We start from the raw sequence: 22,413 nt of genomic DNA, 5'->3' as shown, positions 1-22,413 counted from the left end.
AAACAACAATATCCATTATGACAGGAAGCAATAAAAGCTTCAAGAAGCACTATTGAGGGATTAGGAGTTTAATGAATTCAGCAAAACTTCCTGTAGCTAAGGCTGATAAGTCAAATTTTCCTTTGCACATGATTTGAGAACTATCAATGTTCTTCAATGCAGTTGAAGATTGGCCAGCTGAAGTTCCAAATGCACAAAAGCCATGGAGAAGCTAAAAAAGCTAAGAGAGGAAGTAAAACTGAGTCAAGATTCTTCTGTCTTTGATTTCTGGGAGATTGGTTGACCTAAATTGCTATAACATATGGCCTCCCAGATAGCATGCAACCATTGAAACAATGTTAGAGATCGTTGATTTGTCGGTGTTGGTACCATTGAATCAATATCGGGTTTGCACCCTCCGTTGGTGTTGAGGAAGTGTTGAAATTTCAACAAATCACCACCATCGCGATCAGTGCCTGCCCCAGTTGGGCCCTTTACTCTTGTGTTTTAATGTCAAGTTTTCTTTGGCTGTTGAAGCAGTGTTTTAAAGTACATCTGCTATTGCAAAGAAAACAAAGATCTAATGTTATCAAGTAGTTTAATTCTTGTAGACATCTCTAAATTATATTAATGAAATACTGTTAAAGTTTTGCAAAAGTTGTTATTATGGTACTGGTTGGAAACAGTGGCAGGTCTGTTATTTTGAGGATTATAAAAACACTTTTAAAAAGTTAAACTACTGAATCTATCTCTGACATCATGAATCGGTCTATGAATCTCATCAATGGTGATGATCAACAAAAGAAAGCTTCATGCTGCAATGCATGCTGGGTATCATGGTAGTACTAAACTAATTTATAATTCCCAGCATGCATTGCAGTTGATCGTTTTATATGAATTTGTTTGATGATTGTCACCATTATTGAGATTTGTAGGATGAGTAATGATATCTGAATTTGTCCGCAGTTTTTCTGCTTATCTTGTCACAGTGGATTTACAAACCAGAACAATTATAATAGTCAAAAATAGATCAACATAATCATGTAAAGCAGCTTAATTTTATATCATCTTGACATCTTCAAAGAAAGCAATCAATTTTTTACCTAACTTTGAAACACATCTTTCATTTCCGATGCACATATGTTACTACACAAACGGGTAGAAGGAAAGAAATATTTAACTTGAATATCCAGAGTCAGGGACCCAGCTGGAGCGGACACTGGTCACGGTGGCGGTGATTTGTTGAAATTTCAATGTTTTTTCAATGTTAGTGGAGGGTGCAAACCTGACGTTGATCCAATGCAACCAACATTGACAAATCAACTGTTTTCAACATTGTTTCAATGGTTTGCATGCTATCTGGGCTTGCACTTTTTATTTATCTTTTGCTCTTTGATGTGTTCTTCCTGTTCTCAGGCCTGTGGTGGCTAGAGCAACAGTTAAGTAGATGTCATGGTGTCAGGAATGGTGGAGGCAGAACCCAATTGCAGACGTTTCCGGGACAAAACAAGGAAAACAAAACCTTCAAGGGGCAAACACATTAAACAAGATAATACAACACTAGACAGACTAAACACTTGACTTAAATACTAGACTATTTAACTTCACTACATACAGAGAGAGTACAAAACGAACAAGCACAAGACAGCAAACAGAAGAGCATTAAATAAGGAAGCGAATCAAGAGGGGAACAAGTGACAATGATCAAACAAAAAGAAGGATAATTAAAGAGGAAACGAGGGGGTGGGGAGACGAGACAGGGAAAGCACATGGTCTAATACAGTGGTTCCCAAATCCAGTCCTCGGGACCCCCCTCCCAGCATGTTTTAGATGTCTCCTTATATGAAACACCTGATTCCACTCATCAGGCTAGGCTGGAAGGCTTGATTTTTTTCCCCAAACCAGTTCAGATAGGAGTTTTACGTAAACATGAGCTCAGGGGCAGAAAGAAATTTGATTGGTTCACAAAAATGACCAATGAAAGTCCTCAACCGGAGCCTTCAAGGCAGCTTCTGCAGTGAAGCAGTTCGAGCTCACCGTTGGTCAGGTGAGTAGAGCAGATGGTTAGATAGGAATTTGACTGGTTTTGAATTCAGCTCGAAATGTTTCGAGCGTCTAAGTTACGTGTTTCCACGTTTTCATGTTTTCGTGGCATGACCTTCATTTTCGTGCCAAATTCACATGTTGAATACTCAATTTTTTTCCTTTTTTCAAACCATTGTCGATTGGGATTGGGGTTAGATTTGTGGGTTTTTTAATTTTAAACTGTTTTCGCGTGAAGATGAAGTTGGGTCTGGGTTAGAATGGTCGTGGTTTATACGTTTATTTGTCAGAAATTTAAACTGTTTTCACTTGATGTTGGGGTTAGAGTTGGGTTTGGATTAGGATGTCATTTTTTGTAACAAAGTTGTTCTAACCCCAATCCCAAGAGACAATGGTAAAAAAATAAGATAAACAATTGAGTAACCAACACGTGAAACTGGCACGAAAATGAAGGTCGTGCCACGGACACGTGAAAACATGGAAACACGTAACTTAAACGCTCGAAACATTTCGAGCTGAATTCAAAACCAGTCACATTCCTATCTAACCATCTGCGCTACTCACCTGACCAACGGTGAGCTCGAACTGCTTCACTGCAGAAGCTGCCTTGAAGGCTCCAGTTGAGGAATTTCATTGGTCATTTTTGGGAACCAATCAAATTTCTTTCTGCCCCTGAGCTCATGTTTAAGTAAAACTCCTATCTAAACTGGTTTGGGAAAAAAATCACGCGGCTGGAAGGAGCCTGATTAGTGGAATCAGGTGTTTCATATAAGGAGACATCTAAAACATGCTGGGAGGGGGGTCCCGAGGACTGGATTTGGGAACCACTGGTCTAATAAACAAGGTCATGCGCCTTCACACAAACCATGGCACTCTGTAGCCGTTTCTTGTCAAGGAAGGATCCTCGGAAGCCAGAATTTCGAGGATGCTACGTCATCGACGTCCGTTGACGGACTGTTCCAATGTCAAGGGTCCTCGGAATTTCAACCAAGGACTGAGTCCTTGGTTCGGGAAATATCCCATATACAGGAAAGGATGCACACGCTGAAATCACCCAAAATCCTATGCACGCAGCACCGAAAGCAAACCTTTGATTGACGCAATGACGTGAACTTGAAAGCCTGTTCCACTTACGTGTTCTCCGAATGCTAAAGAGGAGCCTCGCCTCTGAAGGAAGTGACTTGTAAGGACTTAGTCCTGCCAAAGAAGTATCCTTGACATTGAGAAACGGCGCGTGTTTCTTAATGTCAAGTATACTTCCTTGGGAGGACTGGTCTTAGTCACTTTCTTCAGAGGCTAGGTGAACACGTAAATGGAACAGGCTAGCAAGTGCTCATCATTGCGTCATTACATCAGTAAAAAGGTGTGCTTTCGGCGCTGCGCGCATAGGATTGTGGGTGATTTCAGAGCGCGAAGGCTACACATATGCATCCTCAGCCCTTGGTTGAAATTCTCAGGATCCTTAACATTGGAACAGTCCAATGACAGATGTTGATGACGTAGCATCCTCGAAATTCTGGCTTCCGTGGATCTTTCTTTGACATTTAGGCTACGTTTACACGTACATGATTATTTTGAAAACGGAGACATTTGCCTTTGTTTGCGCCCTTGTTTACACGTAATTACACGCTTGCATGTAAACTGAGACAAACGGATGTTTAGGAGGCCAACGTCACAGTATGCGCCGAGGAGCAGAGACGAGCGCCCGAAGGCCAGCAATTTTAAGCGTGTAAAGAACCGACAGGCGGATGATGTCAACGTACCACGAGAGCGAGTTGAGAAATCACACAAAGAGGTCTAATTTCAAATCGCTCTTGTGGTACTATGATGTCATCGAACACCTACTGCAACACCTCCTCCCCCCACCACGAAGAACCAGCCCGCGCCACCACCAGCGCCGCCGGTGATTGGCTTACGTGGGCTCTTGAAGGCAGATATGCACGGGTATGTGTAAATGAACACTTTTTAGAAAACTGACATGTGTGCACGATATTATTTTTGAAACCGGAGAGGTTGAAATGTCCGTTTATGAAAATAGCCGCCAACGTGTAAACGTAACATAAGACAAGATCCTGACACATGAGTCTTGTTAACACGGTCTCACACCCATGGCGTCAATATTTGACGACACTTGACCATGCGTCAATATGTTGACGCGGAGGGTATACCTTTCGCGTCATTTTTTGACGAACTGGGGACTTCAATACTATTAGGTACGCGAAATTAAACAGTTGTCGCCTGGCATTGGGGTTAGGGAAAGGTTTGGGTAGGGATGTCATTATGTAAATCTAACCCTAAACCGACGCGAAAATGGTAGAAAATGGTAAGAAAATAGGAAAGAGAATGCAACGGACTTAATAGTATTGAAGTCCCCAGTTCGTCAAAAAATGACGCGAAAGGTATACCCTCCGCGTCAACATATTGACGCATGGTCGGGTGTCGTCAAGTGTTGACGCCATGGGGTGAGACTGGGTTGGTCTTGTTGGCTTCATGTTTAACATAAATACCGCACCATTATCCGACACCACCCCCAGACAGTGCTTATATGTTTTTTGTTTTTCGTTGCACTATGTTTTTAATCAGTAACGGAGTGAAAAGACTCCCAGTGAGGAAGCACAGAGAATGGGATTAAGTGATTTTAATATTGACCTTACTGTGGCTAGGTCAGCAATCCCACCTTGGCTTTTCCCAATGCCTTCGACTGATAAACAATTGCAAAAGAAAAGCATAACAATACAAGTCTGTTAGAAAGTTTAAGTGTACAACAATACATATATCAAAATTTTATTGTGCAGTACAAATATACACGGATGGCTCAAAAGATGCAACATTTGGGAAAACAGCAGTAGTGGTATATTAAACTACTTACAAATTCACATTAAAATGGCATTGAGTAAAACAGAAATTAAGGTGATAATAGTGAAACAAATAAAGAAATTCGTCAGAAGAAATGGAATGATGGAAAAAAAGATGGACATTTTTACTGCAAACATGGAAAAGTTGGAAGATTTGAAAACAGGAAACATGACGTTTTAGTCATTGGACTTTGTTTTTTAATCAATGCTTACACAGAATTGGAACAGACATTGTGATAAATGTGGGTTAGCTGAAAATGTAAAACATGTGCTTACAAAATCTGAAGCTTATGAAAGAAATCGTCCCCAGCTAAAACAAGCTTTAAGAAATATGAAAATAAATGAACTGACACTTTATAAAACAGGATCATTTAATAGGATGTAAAACTTCCCTTACGAAAATTAACCATGGTTTTATTGTGGTAAAAGTGTAGTAACCATGTTTTTTTGGTGCATTGATTACTATCAGCAAAACCATGGTTTTACTACACTAACCATGTTTTTGGTTTTAACTGTATAACCATGGTTAATCATAAGAGTAACCTGTATTTTATTATTATTATTGATAAGTAGTTCTAGTTTTAAACTTTCTTTCCATTATACGTTTCACACCCCTTTTCAGTAGGTGGCAGGAATGCACCTATTATTTTGTTTCATGGTATTAAGTTTTATATTATTAGGTTTAATGTAATAATGTGTTAAATTATCTGATTTAAATATTAAAGATACTTTTCAAGTTACCGTTGTAGAGATCAGTAGTTCCATTCATGTAGTTAAATAGTGCTCTTGTTAGCTCCTCCCCCACCTACTGCATATTCAACACGGAAGCAGAAACGGAGTAGCTCATAGGCTACCGACAGCAAAGAATCATATTCTATAGGCTAGATTTTTTTTAAGACCAACCCCCATGTCTATTTTTAAAGGGCCCATGACATGCAGAGGTTTTTGTAGGTGTGAGCAAAAAATAGGTCAGTGAAATTTTGCCCTCTTTATGATGTCATAAGGGGCTCTTATTATAGTAATACCGCCCCCTTAATGTGCACTATCCAACCACAGCACTGCTATTTAGTGCAAAGAGAAAGAGAGAGACAAGAAGGACTTGACAACACAATTGAGTTTCAATTACAACAAACCACCATCATTGTGATCAGTGGTTGCATTTCATTCGCTCATTTGCATTTTAAAAAACACACCCAAAACGACACATTTTTACAAAGTAGCAATGCTAGCCTTTGTATGCCATGGGCCCTTTAACAGACCGTATGCAGTAAAGCCAAAGCACAATGAAATAAGGCAATTCATTTCAGAGGTTTACATAGGCTATTATCCGGTTTCATATTTGTCAACTTTTTAAAATACATTCGGGGCTAAACTCAAAACATTTGAAACCCTGGGAAAATAGCCTGGCGCCCCCCCTGATGTTGACGTGTGCCAAAAAAAACCTCTCACGATGGTCTCATTGGATTCTGCAGTCGGCGCTGTTGCTCTCCACTGACTGCATTAATGAAAAGACTTGCTGACGACAGCTTAATGCTTTTAAAAAAATAATAATATGGAGGGCATTAAACGGTGTATAACTCAATTTTCAACCGGTAGTCCAGGAACTCTGACAGCCTCCTGTAAGAAAACACAGAACCGGTTACAAGGTGAAAAAGAAAGGGACTGTTAATCTAAATATGTTATTATAAATCTTCATACAAAGATGAAATTGGTGCAAAAACGTATTCACTGTAGGGCGTTGAACCCTGTTAATTATTTACTTTGATGACAGTCTACCTAAGTCTACCCTAAGATATATAATTATATTATTAGTTTTTTTAATAGCATTATCTGTTTAATTCTCTACATATACTAATTATATGTATATTGTGCATTTTGGCACACACACACACACATGCACACTTACTGACTGACAGTATCTTACCATAAAATTAAGTATGCGTTTCTTTTTTATTGGCCCTGCTTCTTGATCTGCAAAGTAATACAAATATATTCATTAAAACTATAAACTGAAAAAAAAAATCAAAGACAAATATTTGAGATTGATTTGTTGTAGGTCGAGTTGCTCAGCACAGCTGTAGAGCGCCACCTTTCTGCAATCTTATAGTTGAAATCAAACACATTTCATCAATGTTAGTCTTTTATGAGTTATTTAAGTGTATAACAGGAGGATGATAACAAAACTCTTGCAGGAAAGCTTTGCTTTGACATATTGTTGTAATACTTACTGTCTTGTGATGTTTGTTGATTTCTGTTATGGTATTGGACAGCTACACTCTAAAAAACAAACGGTTCTATATAGCACCAAAACAGTTGCTTTGGATCGTAACGATAGAAGAACCATTTTTAGTGCCATATAGCAGTGGTTCCCAAATCCAGTCCTCGGGACCCCCCTCCCAGCATGTTTTAGATGTCTCCTTATATGAAACACCTGATTCCACTAATCAGGCTCCTTCCAGCCGCGTGATTTTTTTCCCAAACCAGTTTAGATAGGAGTTTTACTTAAACATGAGCTCAGGGGCAGAAAGAAATTTGATTGGTTCCCAAAAATGACCAATGAAATTCCTCAACTGGAGCCTTCAAGGCAGCTTCTGCAGTGAAGCAGTTCGAGCTCACCGTTGGTCAGGTGAGTAGCGCAGATGGTTAGATAGGAATGTGACTGGTTTTGAATTCAGCTCGAAATGTTTCGAGCGTTTAAGTTACGTGTTTCCATGTTTTCACGTGTCCGTGGCACGACCTTCATTTTCGTGCCAGTTTCACGTGTTGGTTACTCAATTGTTTATCTTATTTTTTTACCATTGTCTCTTGGGATTGGGGTTAGAACAACTTTGTTACAAAAAATGACATCCTAATCCAAACCCAACTCTAACCCCAACATCAAGTGAAAACAGTTTAAATTTCTGACAAATAAACGTATAAACCACGACCATTCTAACCCAGACCCAACTTCATCTTCACGCGAAAACAGTTTAAAATTAAAAAACCCACAAATCTAACCCCAATCCCAATCGACAATGGTTTGAAAAAAGGAAAAAAATTGAGTATTCAACATGTGAATTTGGCACGAAAATGAAGGTCATGCCACGAAAACATGAAAACGTGGAAACACGTAACTTAGACGCTCGAAACATTTCGAGCTGAATTCAAAACCAGTCAAATTCCTATCTAACCATCTGCTCTACTCACCTGACCAACGGTGAGCTCGAACTGCTTCACTGCAGAAGCTGCCTTGAAGGCTCCGGTTGAGGACTTTCATTGGTCATTTTTGTGAACCAATCAAATTTCTTTCTGCCCCTGAGCTCATGTTTACGTAAAACTCCTATCTGAACTGGTTTGGGGAAAAAAATCAAGCCTTCCAGCCTAGCCTGATGAGTGGAATCAGGTGTTTCATATAAGGAGACATCTAAAACATGCTGGGAGGGGGGTCCCGAGGACTGGATTTGGGAACCACTGCCATATAGCACCGGTGAAGAACCAGTGAAGCACCAGTGAAGCACCAGTGAAGCACCTGTGTAGAACCATATAGTGCTATGTAGAACCATATGTGGTGCTATATGGCCCCTATATGGTTCTACACTGGTGCTTCACTGGTGCTTCACTGGTGCTTCACTGGTTCTTCACCGGTGCTATATGGCACTAAAATGGTTCTTCTATCGTTACGATCCAAAGCAATTGTTTTGGTGCTATATAGCACCGTTTGTTTTTTTAGAGTGTACTACTACTGCTGCTACAGCTGCTGCTACTACAAATAAGATCACAGGCACCAGTGCTGGGTACAACCAGAAAAATCCTGAACCTAGACATCACGAAACACAGATTTGTGTAAGTAAATACATATCTTATACAGTTAACTAAACTTAAACTAAACAAACTTCAATACATATCGGTTTATTTAACTAGGGACAGAAGATAAACATAAATGTAGCCATAGAACTGAAAAACATGAATTATCTATTTTTATCCCACATCCTTAGAAAGGCTTTACTCTTAAAAAATTTATAGAAACAAATCCCTCTTAGTGTTAATACTCAAACCAGAATAATATATCATTAAATGCATACACAGGTGAAAAAAACAATAAATTCACAATTTTAAGGATACTTCCAAACCTGGTAACATTTAAATAAAGTAGTACATTATAAAGCCGTATCAGTGCCGTATACTTTAAACCAGCACTTTACCATCAATATAAACGTCTTTATATGATTTAGTGCTTTTATTTCAACTGACAACATTACTGCTGACTCACCTGAACACGTCTGACAGACATCATTGATGTTGAGATGTTGAGTTTGGTTTGTGATGGGATTGTTGACCACACAGCTGTATGTGTTGTTGTCTTGATAATCAACCTCCAGAGGTAGAGAGAGTCTGATGTTGAGATCAGACACACTGATGCTGGACAATAAACTGTTTCCTTTGTACCAGGACAGACTCACATCTCTCACATTCAACACTGAACACAACAACACACATTTTGAGCTTGATGATAATGAGAAGGGGCTATTGGTACAGGTGATGTCAGGAATGGGCAGACGAGCTGAAAAACATTAAAGAAAAAGAAAATGATTTTTTTCTAAATGGTGTTAATACAGCATCTCCTAAACCTTAAAGGCGGAGTCCATGATGTTTGAAAGCTAATGTTGATATTTGAAATCACCTAAACAAACACGCCCCTACCCCAATAGAATCTGGACCTTCTGTTGATAGACCCGCCCCACACATACGCAACCCGGCATTTGATTTGATTTGATTGGCTATAAGTGTGTTTTGGTAGTCGGCCCGTCTTCTTTTCCAACGCGTTTTTCAAACATCATGGACTCCGCCTTTAAAGGGGACATATGATGAAAATATGATTTTTCATGTTTAAGTGCTATGATTGGGTCCCCAGTGCTTCTATCAACCTAGAAAATGTTAAAAAGATCAACCCAATTACTTAGTTTTGGTAAACCATTTTCTGCAAGCATGTGAAAAATAGGTCATTGTAATTTGGCCCTTATTGTGATGTCAGAATAAGGTAATACTGCCCACTTTATCTGCACTATCCAACCACAGCACAACCATTTAGTAGGGAGAGAAAGAGAGAGATAAAATATTTCACAGCACAATTGAGTTTCAATTGCAACAAACCACCATCATTGTGATCAGTGGTTGCACTTCATCCGCTAATTTGCATTTTAAATGACACACCCAAAACGGCACACTTTTGCTCAGACCTATTTTAGACTTAGTTTTCATCTTTAAAAAAATCTCATAATATGTCCCCTTTAACATCCTGTTTACCATTGTGCACATACTGACATTACACTTTATGTTCAAAGATGCCTATACTACAGTATCACAAATACGTGACTATTTTTTAATTCTCATTGGAAAATATAATAATTGATCATTACAACATAACATGCCTTATTCACTTTACTCACCATAGACAATAACATTAAATCTCTTGTATGAAGTTCCATTGCTGTTGATGATCTGTAGATGATAAAGTCCAGAGTTTGTGATTGTGATGTTTGTGATGGTGAGAGATCCAGTCTGACTGTCCAGCTTCAGTCTGTCCTTGAAGCTCTCACATGGATCACAGACATTGTGCTGTTTATAGATTTGAGCTATACGAGTCCCCTGAGGTCCAAACCTCCACACTATCTCATCATCTGTCTGTATTTGAGTAATATCAGTGTGTAGAGTAACAGAATCTCCTTCCATCACTGACTTCACTTCATCTCCATCAACACCAAACACACCTGAAACATATTTTGAAAGTATTTTCCAATGTTATTATATGCAGTTAATATTTCTCTGTAGACTATTAATACTAAGAGACACCTTTTCATGTTTATTACATAAGACTCACTGGAGCAAACACCAGGTACCTACATCTGTATTTTTATTTAGTACTCAACAGTTCTTGAGTTTTTGTTATTCATAGCTCTGTTTGTAAACAGTCAATAGACACATGATATGATTGAAGAAGTGGACTGAATTCAGAAACATTTTAATCATAATGGTGGGTGACGCCCTCTCCTCTCAAGCACACAAACAACAAAAGACCGGTTACAAAAAAAAACACCTTATTTTTAATGACTTGATGACTAACTCTGATAAATCTATATTGCCGCAAAGCAGGGATTTTAGTTTTTACTTCCTCATAAATAATTTTTCTTATGATTTAACTTTCTACATTTTAAGAAAACAGCAGATTCTGATCTTTAATGTGTGATCTTTACATCCTTCCCTTTTTGAATAACAGATAATATTAAAAATTACATACCCACGTTATACAACAAATAAATGACTGATCTACTTACTTTAAAAAGAATGCTTAGTTTCCGTTTTATTATTATTATTATGAAAACACAACAACAACAAATACTAATAAAATATTGCTTACATAAAACATAAATTTAATTAAAAACTAATAGGACAGATGACACGAAATGCCCAAATTATAACAGATGAATAAAGTTTTTGGATAGTTCCTTTTTGTTAAAATAAATTCTTAGTTTGTGGTTAGTAGGGGTGAGTGGGGTACAAATTTTTTGTCACCATTTTTTAGAGTGTGTGTGTGTGCGGATATTTTTGTCTAAAGTTTCTAAAACTCCTTAATGACAAACTGCTGTGAAAGCACTGGATCTCATTTACACTTTTGACAGAAAATAAACTTTTGATTAGTAAATTAATTAGGTGATGATCTTAACCATTATGTACCAAGCACCACAGAATTACACTATTAACTTTTCATAACAAATGTGGTGCATTAACACAACCAGGAAAAAGCAGCAAGCAAAAAGTAAAGTGTCAATTGAAGAGACCAACTAAAACAAACACTAATCACAATAAGGGTGACTTACTATGAAACAAAACATCAACATCTAAACCTAATAAGTGAATTGTGTTTTCTACAGCAATTACTGAACATTCAGAAATAATGTTTTATTAAATAATAAAATGCAATGTTTCTCTATCATTTACATAACAATTAAACAAGTCAATATAATAAAGAGTTGTTGTTTTAAACATTGTGTGAGCATTAAAACATGACATTGTCATAACGTTTAAAAATGGTAAAATGTAACATTACTCTAACGTTCAGACAACAGAAACGTTCTTAGAACTTAAAAAAACTGGACACTTTTAATGTTGGCAGAATGTTTTTGGGAACCTTTCAGGGAACATTCTTAGAACTTTTTATTTCTAGCTGGGTGTGCGCCATGCGTTTTACTGTCTAACTGTCATTACACAGAGCAGAAAAGTACAAAAACAACGTCGATTAAACATTTTAAACTACATTGACAGTCAAATAAGCGTCTTCAAAATGTTTTGCTCTATTTATGTAAAATCAAGTAATTTAACTTGAGATTGTTGTACTTGTAAGATGCAAACTCGAGCACTGAAATAAATGAAATGTTGAAAGGTAGCCTATCGGTGACTGAATGAAAACCACAAATTAACTTTCTTACCTTCAACAAAAATCACACAAAGCAGAAGTAGTTTCCACAAATGTAACATCCTGTGAATCTAATGACAAATGTCTGTACTGACAGAAACGCACTCCTACACAGCCTCACTCATATTCTGGAGGTGCTTCTCGATTATTATTGTGCATACTTGTCTCCTCCTTATCTCGTGTCACACTCACACGTGGAGCTAGAGCCGCGTTAATTATGACGTCATGCACCGCTTCTGGGTCCAACAACCGATCTCAAATGGATGCATCCAAATTCAGGGGCTGGACCCTTGGACGCAGACTCGGTGGAGTTGCGTCACTTACTGTTCCCGCCCACCACGCTTGTCAGCGGGACACAACCCCTGACGGTCGACCTATCAGACTTTTAAATAAATCAATAGTCAGATATTTTTTATTTTATTTATAAAACAAAATATGACACATTGATGCAGATTAAAAGTGTACTGTTTATAAAATGTACCAAATTTAGTAATATAGCCTACAAAAGTAAAACCCATCGTTATATATCATAACTTTCTCAATCCTCAAAGTCATGTGATACATTTTGAGCTTTGGGTTTTTTGGAAATTTTGTCATTATACTGGTTGCACTGTCAGCATAAACGCTTTGTTGACTTTATGGGAACACAGAACTCAAGAGGGGAACTGAATACCGGCAGGGCCGGTTCTAGACATTTGGAGGCCCTAGGCAAAAGTTATGTTGGAGGCCCCCTGCACCACTCATTTCTTCCACTTTTTAGAATGAACACAAAGCACCAGAAAAAATACGGTTCTTAACCTTTTTATTATATATCTTTTATTACTATTTGTACATTTTCACTAATATATGTACACACATACAAGAACTGTATGTTTTTTGTGTACTGTACATGTCTCTTTTCCCTGTATTTGTGTTTCTTCACAATCACTATTGCTCCTCTCTCTCTTTGCCCTGTTGTTTACCTGACTCTCCAGTTTTCTTCAAAAACCTCATCATTGATCCTACAACATATTTTAAAAAGTATACCAGTAATGTCATGAGAACGTCTACATTGTTTTCTACAGAGTAAAATTAACTTTAGTACAGTAAGTTGTGACATGTACTTCAAAATTATTAAAACTTTAAGTCTCTAATTGGTTATTATCATTTTAAAACGAGTAAGCATTTAAGTAAGGCAGGATTTTAGTAGTAGTTTTGCTGTAATTTGTTCAGTAATTTATTTATTTTGCAATAACAAAGAACAAGGAAAACATATATACAGAACAACATTACATTTACAGAAGTACACTTGCTGGACATCACTTCAGTTCATAAACATCAGGGCCTTTTATAGTTATTTTCTATCTGGGTATGAACAGGATTTCCCCTAAAAAACAATGATTTGTTGCACATTATGCCATTGCAATACATTAAACACACTATATATACACACAAATAAACTGCTAGTGTAAGTGAAACGGACAAACTAAGCAAAAAGAACAGTTTGTTGTTAAAAAATATGTTTATGTATGTTTATTAAGTAGTATGTTTGACCAACTAAACAACAGCGTAGCTTATTTACAATATACAGATATTTGAAACAATTAAACATACTCTATTGTATTTGATCCTTGTCTTTGAACTCAAATTTATTTATATAATGCAAATCAGTTCCTGACGCGATGTTATTATACGCGCAATTTCATCACGTCTGACAGTCTCGAGTGGACGCGTTATTACGACGGTCACCTCAGTCAGATTAAACCGGCAAAGTCAGAGAAATAAAGCGAATGTTCCGGATTTGGCACAGGTTAAATTAAAAATTACTTCAAAAGATGATGACAAATCACATACCTTCATCACACGCTGCACTTTCTTTGCGTGCCTGCTTTGGCTTTTGCTTAGCAGCCCCCGAAGGATGCACTCGTTTAGGCCAGTGGTTCCCAAATCCAGTCCTCGGGACCCCCCTCCCAGCATGTTTTAGATGTCTCCTTATATGAAACACCTGATTCCACTCATCAGGCTAGGCTGGAAGGCTTGATTTTTTTCCCCAAACCAGTTCAGATAGGAGTTTTACGTAAACATGAGCTCAGGGGCAGAAAGAAATTTGATTGGTTCACAAAAATGACCAATGAAAGTCCTCAACCGGAGCCTTCAAGGCAGCTTCTGCAGTGAAGCAGTTCGAGCTCACCGTTGGTCAGGTGAGTAGAGCAGATGGTTAGATAGGAATTTGACTGGTTTTGAATTCAGCTCGAAATGTTTCGAGCGTCTAAGTTACGTGTTTCCACGTTTTCATGTTTTCGTGGCATGACCTTCATTTTCGTGCCAAATTCACATGTTGAATACTCAATTTTTTTCCTTTTTTCAAACCATTGTCGATTGGGATTGGGGTTAGATTTGTGGGTTTTTTAATTTTAAACTGTTTTCGCGTGAAGATGAAGTTGGGTCTGGGTTAGAATGGTCGTGGTTTATACGTTTATTTGTCAGAAATTTAAACTGTTTTCACTTGATGTTGGGGTTAGAGTTGGGTTTGGATTAGGATGTCATTTTTTGTAACAAAGTTGTTCTAACCCCAATCCCAAGAGACAATGGTAAAAAAATAAGATAAACAATTGAGTAACCAACACGTGAAACTGGCACGAAAATGAAGGTCGTGCCACGGACACGTGAAAACATGGAAACACGTAACTTAAATGCTCGAAACATTTCGAGCTGAATTCAAAACCAGTCACATTCCTATCTAACCATCTGCGCTACTCACCTGACCAACGGTGAGCTCGAACTGCTTCACTGCAGAAGCTGCCTTGAAGGCTCCAGTTGAGGAATTTCATTGGTCATTTTTGGGAACCAATCAAATTTCTTTCTGCCCCTGAGCTCATGTTTAAGTAAAACTCCTATCTAAACTGGTTTGGGAAAAAAATCACGCGGCTGGAAGGAGCCTGATTAGTGGAATCAGGTGTTTCATATAAGGAGACATCTAAAACATGCTGGGAGGGGGGTCCCGAGGACTGGATTTGGGAACCACTGGTTTAGGCGCCATAATAAACCTTTGACTTTTTGCAGAAAAAAACTTTTTTGCATATCGATCGTATCTTACGTTCAGAGGGCGGGAGCTGCGGGACCCACATAAGTGGTTTCACTACAGGTGAGTGACAATTCATTTATAGCCAATAGACAAAGAGATCACTTGTTGCTGTCCATCCTGATTGGTGTATTAGCGTATAGGGATTTTATGGCTATGGAGGCCCCACCTCTAAGCTCGAGGCCCTAGGCAATTGCCTACTCTGCCTATAGGTGGCGCCGGCCCTGAATACCGGCAATAAAACTAAAATAACATTCTGGTGACCAAAATCTGAAGAAGAAAAAGAAACAAAAAAAGGTTGATGAGTATTTCTGTAAAGACAAAGACTTGTTAATGTTTAATGTTCATTTCAATAACATAACATTTAAATCTACAGCAAGTTACTGGCAAACAGCTTGCAGTACTGTAATTTTTGAAGAAACAGTGTATTTTAACAGTGTATGTAACTTATTATGGCTTACAAGGTGCCAGAAACACTGCAGCCATAAAAGTCAGGCCATTTTATAGTTAAACATGCAAAACAAATATAAAAAACATTCTTACATTTAAACTTATGTTTATGATGATAATACAGTATTTTTATATCATTCTGTATACCATTTTATAGCACGAGAGCATTCAATACCACATCTTCTTTTAAGAAAACAACAACAAACTCATCTGCACTGCTCATACTGCTAGTAGAAAAATACATTTTATTTCCCTTGTTGTTTTTGATCAGTTATGTTTAGCTCTCTGAATGTTTTGATTTGTTCAGATGCTCAGTTCTGCAGTGAAGCTCAATGTCCTTCAGTGCCACATATGTTACAGATGAAAATAGTTAATGGCAAATAGCTGTTTTTAGGGGATTTCCTTTGTCGGGAAATACATTCAGTAAAAATGCCTCTAGGAATGGGAGTGAGGGGGTTGGTGATGATGCATGATTGCTGGCAGAGGTGGCCAAAGTTGACCCGGGAGAAACTGCTGCATGCTTGTCTTTCACAATATCATTAAATGATCTTGAGTTATTTATCAAAAGCCACTTCAGTGGTATTTCATGCATTCTGATTATTACCACAGTTTTAGAGTTGGTTTCCTCATGCTAAAGAAGTACAAAGTGTCAAAAAAGCAGTTGGACGTGTCACTGTGCCGAATGCACTTTGCCAGGGTTTGTACAAGTTTTGGAAAATTGTTTTCCAAAGGTCCAGCTGACGTCAGGGGTAACACGGCCACACATCACTCAGCGGGAGAGCGAGAACAGGACGCTACACTGCAAAATCCCGGGAGTTAAATTAACACTGCTCAGTGTTTATATAGGTCCACTCTCCAGAGAGTTAAAAAAGTAACACCGGAGAGAGTTAAAAGCAGCAATCTGTGACTTTATCCTCTCTATCACCATCTCTGTTTGAAACCTAAAATTGCATTTTAGATCTTACTTGTAGAGATATTTTCTTATCTTAGGATTAGATGTTGGCTGTTTCATTTAAAGTCACCATTATTGTGATCAGTGGTTGTTTTAGTTGGACTTGACTCTTGACTGTTAGCTTGTTACTTTTTTCTAACTGCTATATTTTAGTGTGTTTAAAACATAAGTTATAGCAAAGAAAAAGCAATTGTGTAATTGAATATTGATGGTTAATATATAATGTCAAACATAAACATTTAAATGAACAGATGTATTAATATAGATTTTCTCACTCATCAAAAGAATCTTTATCTGTTTATAATGAAATACTACAGTTTAAGCTGCAGAAATCTCATAGCAGTTTGTTATTCTGAAGGATTTTGATAGTCTGCACATAAAGCATTAACCGCTGAACAAAGTAGATACAAAGACATCAAGAATCTGAGTATGAATCACAATGATGGTGACAAAGGAAATGGTAAAAAGTTCATTATTTATTCATGCCGCAGTGCATTATGGGAGTTCTGGATGAGATTTGTAATTTGTTAATACCCAGCATGCATTGCAGCATGAAGCTTTTCCTTCTATTGTCACCATCATTGTGATTTATACTCTGATTCTTGATGTTTAAGTGTCTACACTATGCAGCAGTTAATTTGTAAGTGTCAGTGTTTAAAAATGGTTCAGAATGAAAGAATGCTGAGATGGCTGGATTTTATACTTCAGTATCATATTATTAACAGAAATAAACACTTCTAGTAAGAAATCACTGAAGAAATCATTTTTAAAGAGAGGTTACTTGAAAGTATATCCCAACAACCATAGAGATGCATTAGTGTTTCCTCTTTGGCCACAACAAACATGTTTTAAACACATGTAATTATAACAGCCAAAAAAGCTGAAAAGTTAAGACTAAGACTCAAAGTCCAATTAAAACAACCACTGATCACAATAATGGTGACTTTAAATGAAACAGCCAACATCTAATTCCAAGATAAGAAAAAATATCTCTACAAGTAAGATCTAAAATGCAATTTCAGTTTTCAAACAGAGAAGGTGATAAAGTCACAGAATGCTGCTTTTAACTCTCTCCGGTGTTAGTTTTTTAACACTCTGGGGAGTGGACCTATATAAACACTGAGCAGTGTTAATTTAACTCCCGGGATTTTGCAGTGTAGGTCACAGGCATTACTTCACGAGACAGTTTTGTTTTATATCAAGACCCAACGTTAGCATGAAACAAGAAGTGTGTTTTGGGATGTAAGGAGAAGAAAGCCAGCATTATGGAAACAATGGATAGATTGTTTATCTGGGGTAGCAGCGTAACCCCCCGTTCGCAACTCCTCCTTTCGGATTTCTTCGTACATTATCTGAAAGAATTGCTACAGACGATCTAAATCTGATAAAACTAAAGACTCTTCGGGGATATGAAGAATGTGATACTACTCTATGGGTACTCCAGATTAATATCAGATGCGCAGAAATAGCTCGTGTTATGGACGCTTTAAAAAGCTTGCCGTGTCCATTTCTGGGATATTTGCCAAATCATCACCCCTTAGGAATCCCATTCATAACAGTTTATTTGCCATCTGCTGACCTAAATAATAAAAGCCTTGACTTTTATAAGCTCTTTGCTGACTTGGCGTAATTCAAGATCTAGCAGAGATGAATTAAAATAAGTGTATGATCTGACTCTCGCAAGAACCGTGCATTTTGAGAACCAGATCCGCACAATAATTATGATTTATGGCCCTTCCCAGCTAACAGAAAAAAGTTCTAAGAACGTTCCCTGAAAGTTTTTAACGTTCCCAAAAACGTTCTGCCAACGTTAAAAGTGTCCAGTTTTCTTGACGTTCTAAGAACGTTTTTGTGTTGTCTCAACGTTAGAGGAATGTTACATTTTACCATTTTTAAACGTTATGACAATGTCATGTTTTAATGTTCACAGTCACACAATGTTTAAAACAACAACTGTTTATTATATTGACTTCTTTGATTGTTATGTAAATGATAGAGAAACATTGCATTTTATTACATTCATTTTTTATATTTATATTATTTTACCACATCTATTATATATTATATATTTATTATATATTATATATCTATTATATGTAAGTTTAGATGTTGATGTTTCGTTTCATTTTAAGTCACCATTATTGTGATTAGTGTTCGTTTTAGTTGGGCTCTTGAGCCTTGTCTTTTGCTTGTTAGTTTTTTCCCTGGTTGTGTTAACTTTTTGTTAATACACCACATTTGTTATGAACATGTTAAGTTAGTAGTGTAATTCCGTGGCGTGGTGGCTGGCACACAATGGCAAAAAATCACTCCCAATCAACTTACCAATCAAAAGTGTATCTTCTGTCAACAATGTATATTAGATCCAGCTCTTTCACAGCAGTTTGTCATTAAGGAGTTTAAGAAACTTTGGACAAAAAATATCTGCTGTATAATTGGGACGCACAAACATCAAGAATCAGACTATGAATCTCAACCATGGTGACAAAGAAAATTGGAAAAAAAATCTTTATTTATTCATGCTGCAGTGCATGCTGGGAGTCCTGAATGAGATTTGTAATTTGTTAATACCCAGCATGCATTGCAGCATGAAGTTTTTCATATAATTGTCACCATGGTTGAGATTCATGGTCTGATTCTTGATGTTTGTGCGTCCCAATTAAATAGCGGATATTTTTTGTCCAAGGTTTCTAGAACTCTTTAATGACAAACTGCTGTGAAAGTGCTGGATCTCATTTACATTATTGACAGAAAATACACTTTTGATTAGTAAATTAATTGGGAATGATTTTTTGCCATTGTGTACCAACCGCCACACCGCAGAATTCCACTGCTGACTTGACATGTTCGTAACAAATGTGGTGTATTGGCGAGGAGTTAACACAACCAGGGAAAAAACTAGCAAGCAAAGGACAAGGCTCAAGAGCCCAACTAAAATGAACACTAATCACAATAATGGTGACTTAAAATGAAACAAAACATCAACATCTAAACTTACATATAATAGATATATAATATATAATAAATATATAATATATAATAAATATAATAAAATAATATAAATATAAAAAATAAATATAATAAAATGCAATGTTTCTCTATCATTTACACAACAATCAAAGAAGTCAACACAACAGACAGTTGTTGCCTCAAACATTGTGTGACTGTGAACACCAAAACATGACATTGTCACAACGTCCAAAAATGGTAAAATGCAACATTCCTCCAACGCCGAGACAACAAAAAAACGTTCTTAGAACGTCAAGAAAACTGGACACTTTTAACGTTGGCAGAACGTTTTTGGGAACGTTAAAAACTTTCAGGGAACGTTCTTAGAACTTTTTTCTGTTAGCTGGGTTGCCCTTTCAAAAATGAGGTGAACTCATACTAGGGGGTGGCCAGAGTTTACCCCTTGTGGGTGCCCTGCTTTCCAGATATGTTTGAAGGACTTTGAAGTTTCACCATTGTGGATTTATACACCAATAGACACTTTAAAACAATGGGACTGAGTTTCTTATGGACTGTTTTATCTTATATTGAATACTTTAGTTGGTCTGGTTGTATTGTAAGTTCCAAGCGTAAAATATACACTTTATTTATTATATTTTATAATTTTTTTAAAATACTCCTTTCACAAATCTGATCTCATTTTAATTCAAGTATCTCAGCTTATATGGATGATCGTTGCAAGTTTACATAGAGGATAGGTAACATGTTTAATACGATAACTCCCTCTACTGGTCATCCTAAATATAACACTAGCTGTGGGAGCCATCTGTTTTATTGTTTGTTTTTAATTGGGACAATAGGTGTCGCTCTAACCTAACTGGGTTCACAGTCACACAATATAGGTAGGAACATTCATGTGGGTACCACGTGTTGCTTGACGGAGGGGGAGCACACATAGCTTTTTGACCGCTTTTGATATATTACTGAAAGTGTGTTACATTGGGTAACCTCGGCACCTATTGTGTGTTTGGACTATTGCTGCACAATTAATCACATCGCAATCGCAATGTCGGCCTGTGCTATTATATGACAGCAAAATGTTGCAATTATATTAAATAAATACCTATTGTGTGTTTGGACTATTGCTGCACAATTAATCACATCGCAATCGCAATGTCGGCCTGTGCTATTATATGACAGCAAAATGTTGCAATTATATTAAATAAATAAATGTGTGGACTTGTTAACACAAACTTTCTGAAAACCGTTTGATGATTTTCCTTGCTGTTTACAAAAGAAAGAAAAACGAACAAAAAAGGGATTGCACGTGTGGCATGCACGTGTGTGGTGTGCGTTGTCACTTATACCAGAGCGAAGATGGATGCAGAGGAGGTTGACAGTGATCTGGTAGCTAAAAAAAACTCTATGTCTGTTGTATGGCGGTATTTTGGATTTAGGATTACTGACACTGAGCAGTTGCTACATCACGTGGCAATACGAATGGATTTTCCTTAAAACCCATCAAGTTGACTCATGATACCATCTAGTATAATCGCAACCGCACATCGCAATATTAGAACCAATAACCGCAATGGGAAAAATTTCCCAAATCGTGCAGCCCTAGTTTGGACATTATTAAAAGGTGTATGTGTACTTTTATGGATTATTGCAACAATATGATGAGAATAAACAGTGAACTTCTCTTCGTATGTATGGACAACAAATGCGCGTCCACAAAGTGCCCAGTCTAGCAATCCCCACAGGGCTGTAAGTAAATATTTAGCCCCTACACTAGTATTTACTACAGTCTAATGGTTTCCATTAAAATACCATAGGAACTATTAGCTTGTACCATTAAAACCACTACACTGTGTTTTGGGCCATATTTCATTAGAACCAATACATAGAATCAATACATACCATTAGAGACCATCAACGACTAATACACTGTAGTGTGTTTTGGGCCATATTCCATTAGAACCAATAAAATTCCCAATAAAACCAATAGAATTTCTGTGATGGTGTCTATTGTTTTTTTTTAGTAGGACACTCTACTATAGTACACGGATGGGGTTCCTCTTGTGCCGAAAAGAGAAAGAAGAAAGGGACAGAGGATGAGAAAAAAGAGCAAGATAAATGTTTGCATGATTATTAGCAGTATGTTGTAGTGGCAAAAAGCCTTAGCTTGAATCTTCATTAGAAAAATACCCAGGAGACAAAGGTTCCAGGTGCCAAACAAAAATTACTTTATTCGCTCGAGCCAACAAAGTGAGATAATCAACAACCCTCAAAAGGTGCTCAAAGATCATCTGCCCTCCCAACATCTGACTCCGATTTTTATACAGAAGTCCAAACACTTCTTATATGAGATGACGTACACTTTTCTCATTGGTCTCGGTCTGCCACAATTAATTTTTTTTTTTTGATGTAGCAAAAGTGCAGCTGAATCCTTCCTCATATCTAAAATGACGTATTCTGCTTGGTTCTCATGGCCTTGCTTGCACAGATATAGTACATAGTACAGCTGGACTTCTCAAATCTAAAATGACATACTCTTGTTTATGGTTTGTTTTGACCTTGTTTCTCATAATAATCATGGCGAGAACAATCGTGGCATAATCGCAGGATCGCACCTGGGCTCTTTAAAGGGGCAATAAGTAGGATTTTAAGTGTT

At 37.3% G+C, this 22,413-nt stretch overlaps 1 protein-coding gene and 1 long non-coding RNA gene across 2 annotated transcripts; both read right to left on the bottom strand.

Moving 5' to 3' along the window:
* Window positions 1-6,423: 6,423 nt before the first annotated feature.
* Window positions 6,424-7,151, bottom strand: LOC141359273 (uncharacterized). The gene is made up of 3 exons (XR_012365683.1): window positions 7,106-7,151; window positions 6,802-6,848; window positions 6,424-6,494 (listed from the first exon to the last, which is right to left on the bottom strand). It is a non-coding gene; the product is annotated as an uncharacterized lncRNA (long non-coding RNA).
* Window positions 7,152-8,560: 1,409 nt separating this feature from the next.
* Window positions 8,561-12,598, bottom strand: LOC129453379 (natural killer cell receptor 2B4-like). Its single transcript, XM_073862350.1, has 4 exons — window positions 12,341-12,598; window positions 10,304-10,624; window positions 9,127-9,417; window positions 8,561-8,673 (listed from the first exon to the last, which is right to left on the bottom strand). The coding sequence occupies exons 1-4, from the start codon at window positions 12,387-12,389 to the stop codon at window positions 8,561-8,563; spliced, it is 774 nt and encodes a 257-aa protein (XP_073718451.1). The 5' UTR covers window positions 12,390-12,598.
* Between the last annotated feature and the right edge of the window lie 9,815 nt (window positions 12,599-22,413).

The sequence above is a fragment of the Misgurnus anguillicaudatus genome, chromosome 23 (assembly GCF_027580225.2).
Source record: "Misgurnus anguillicaudatus chromosome 23, ASM2758022v2, whole genome shotgun sequence".
NCBI lineage: Eukaryota > Metazoa > Chordata > Actinopteri > Cypriniformes > Cobitidae > Misgurnus > Misgurnus anguillicaudatus.
The sequence above is the reverse complement of the archived record's forward strand: the minus strand, read 5'-3'. Positions and strand labels throughout refer to the sequence as shown.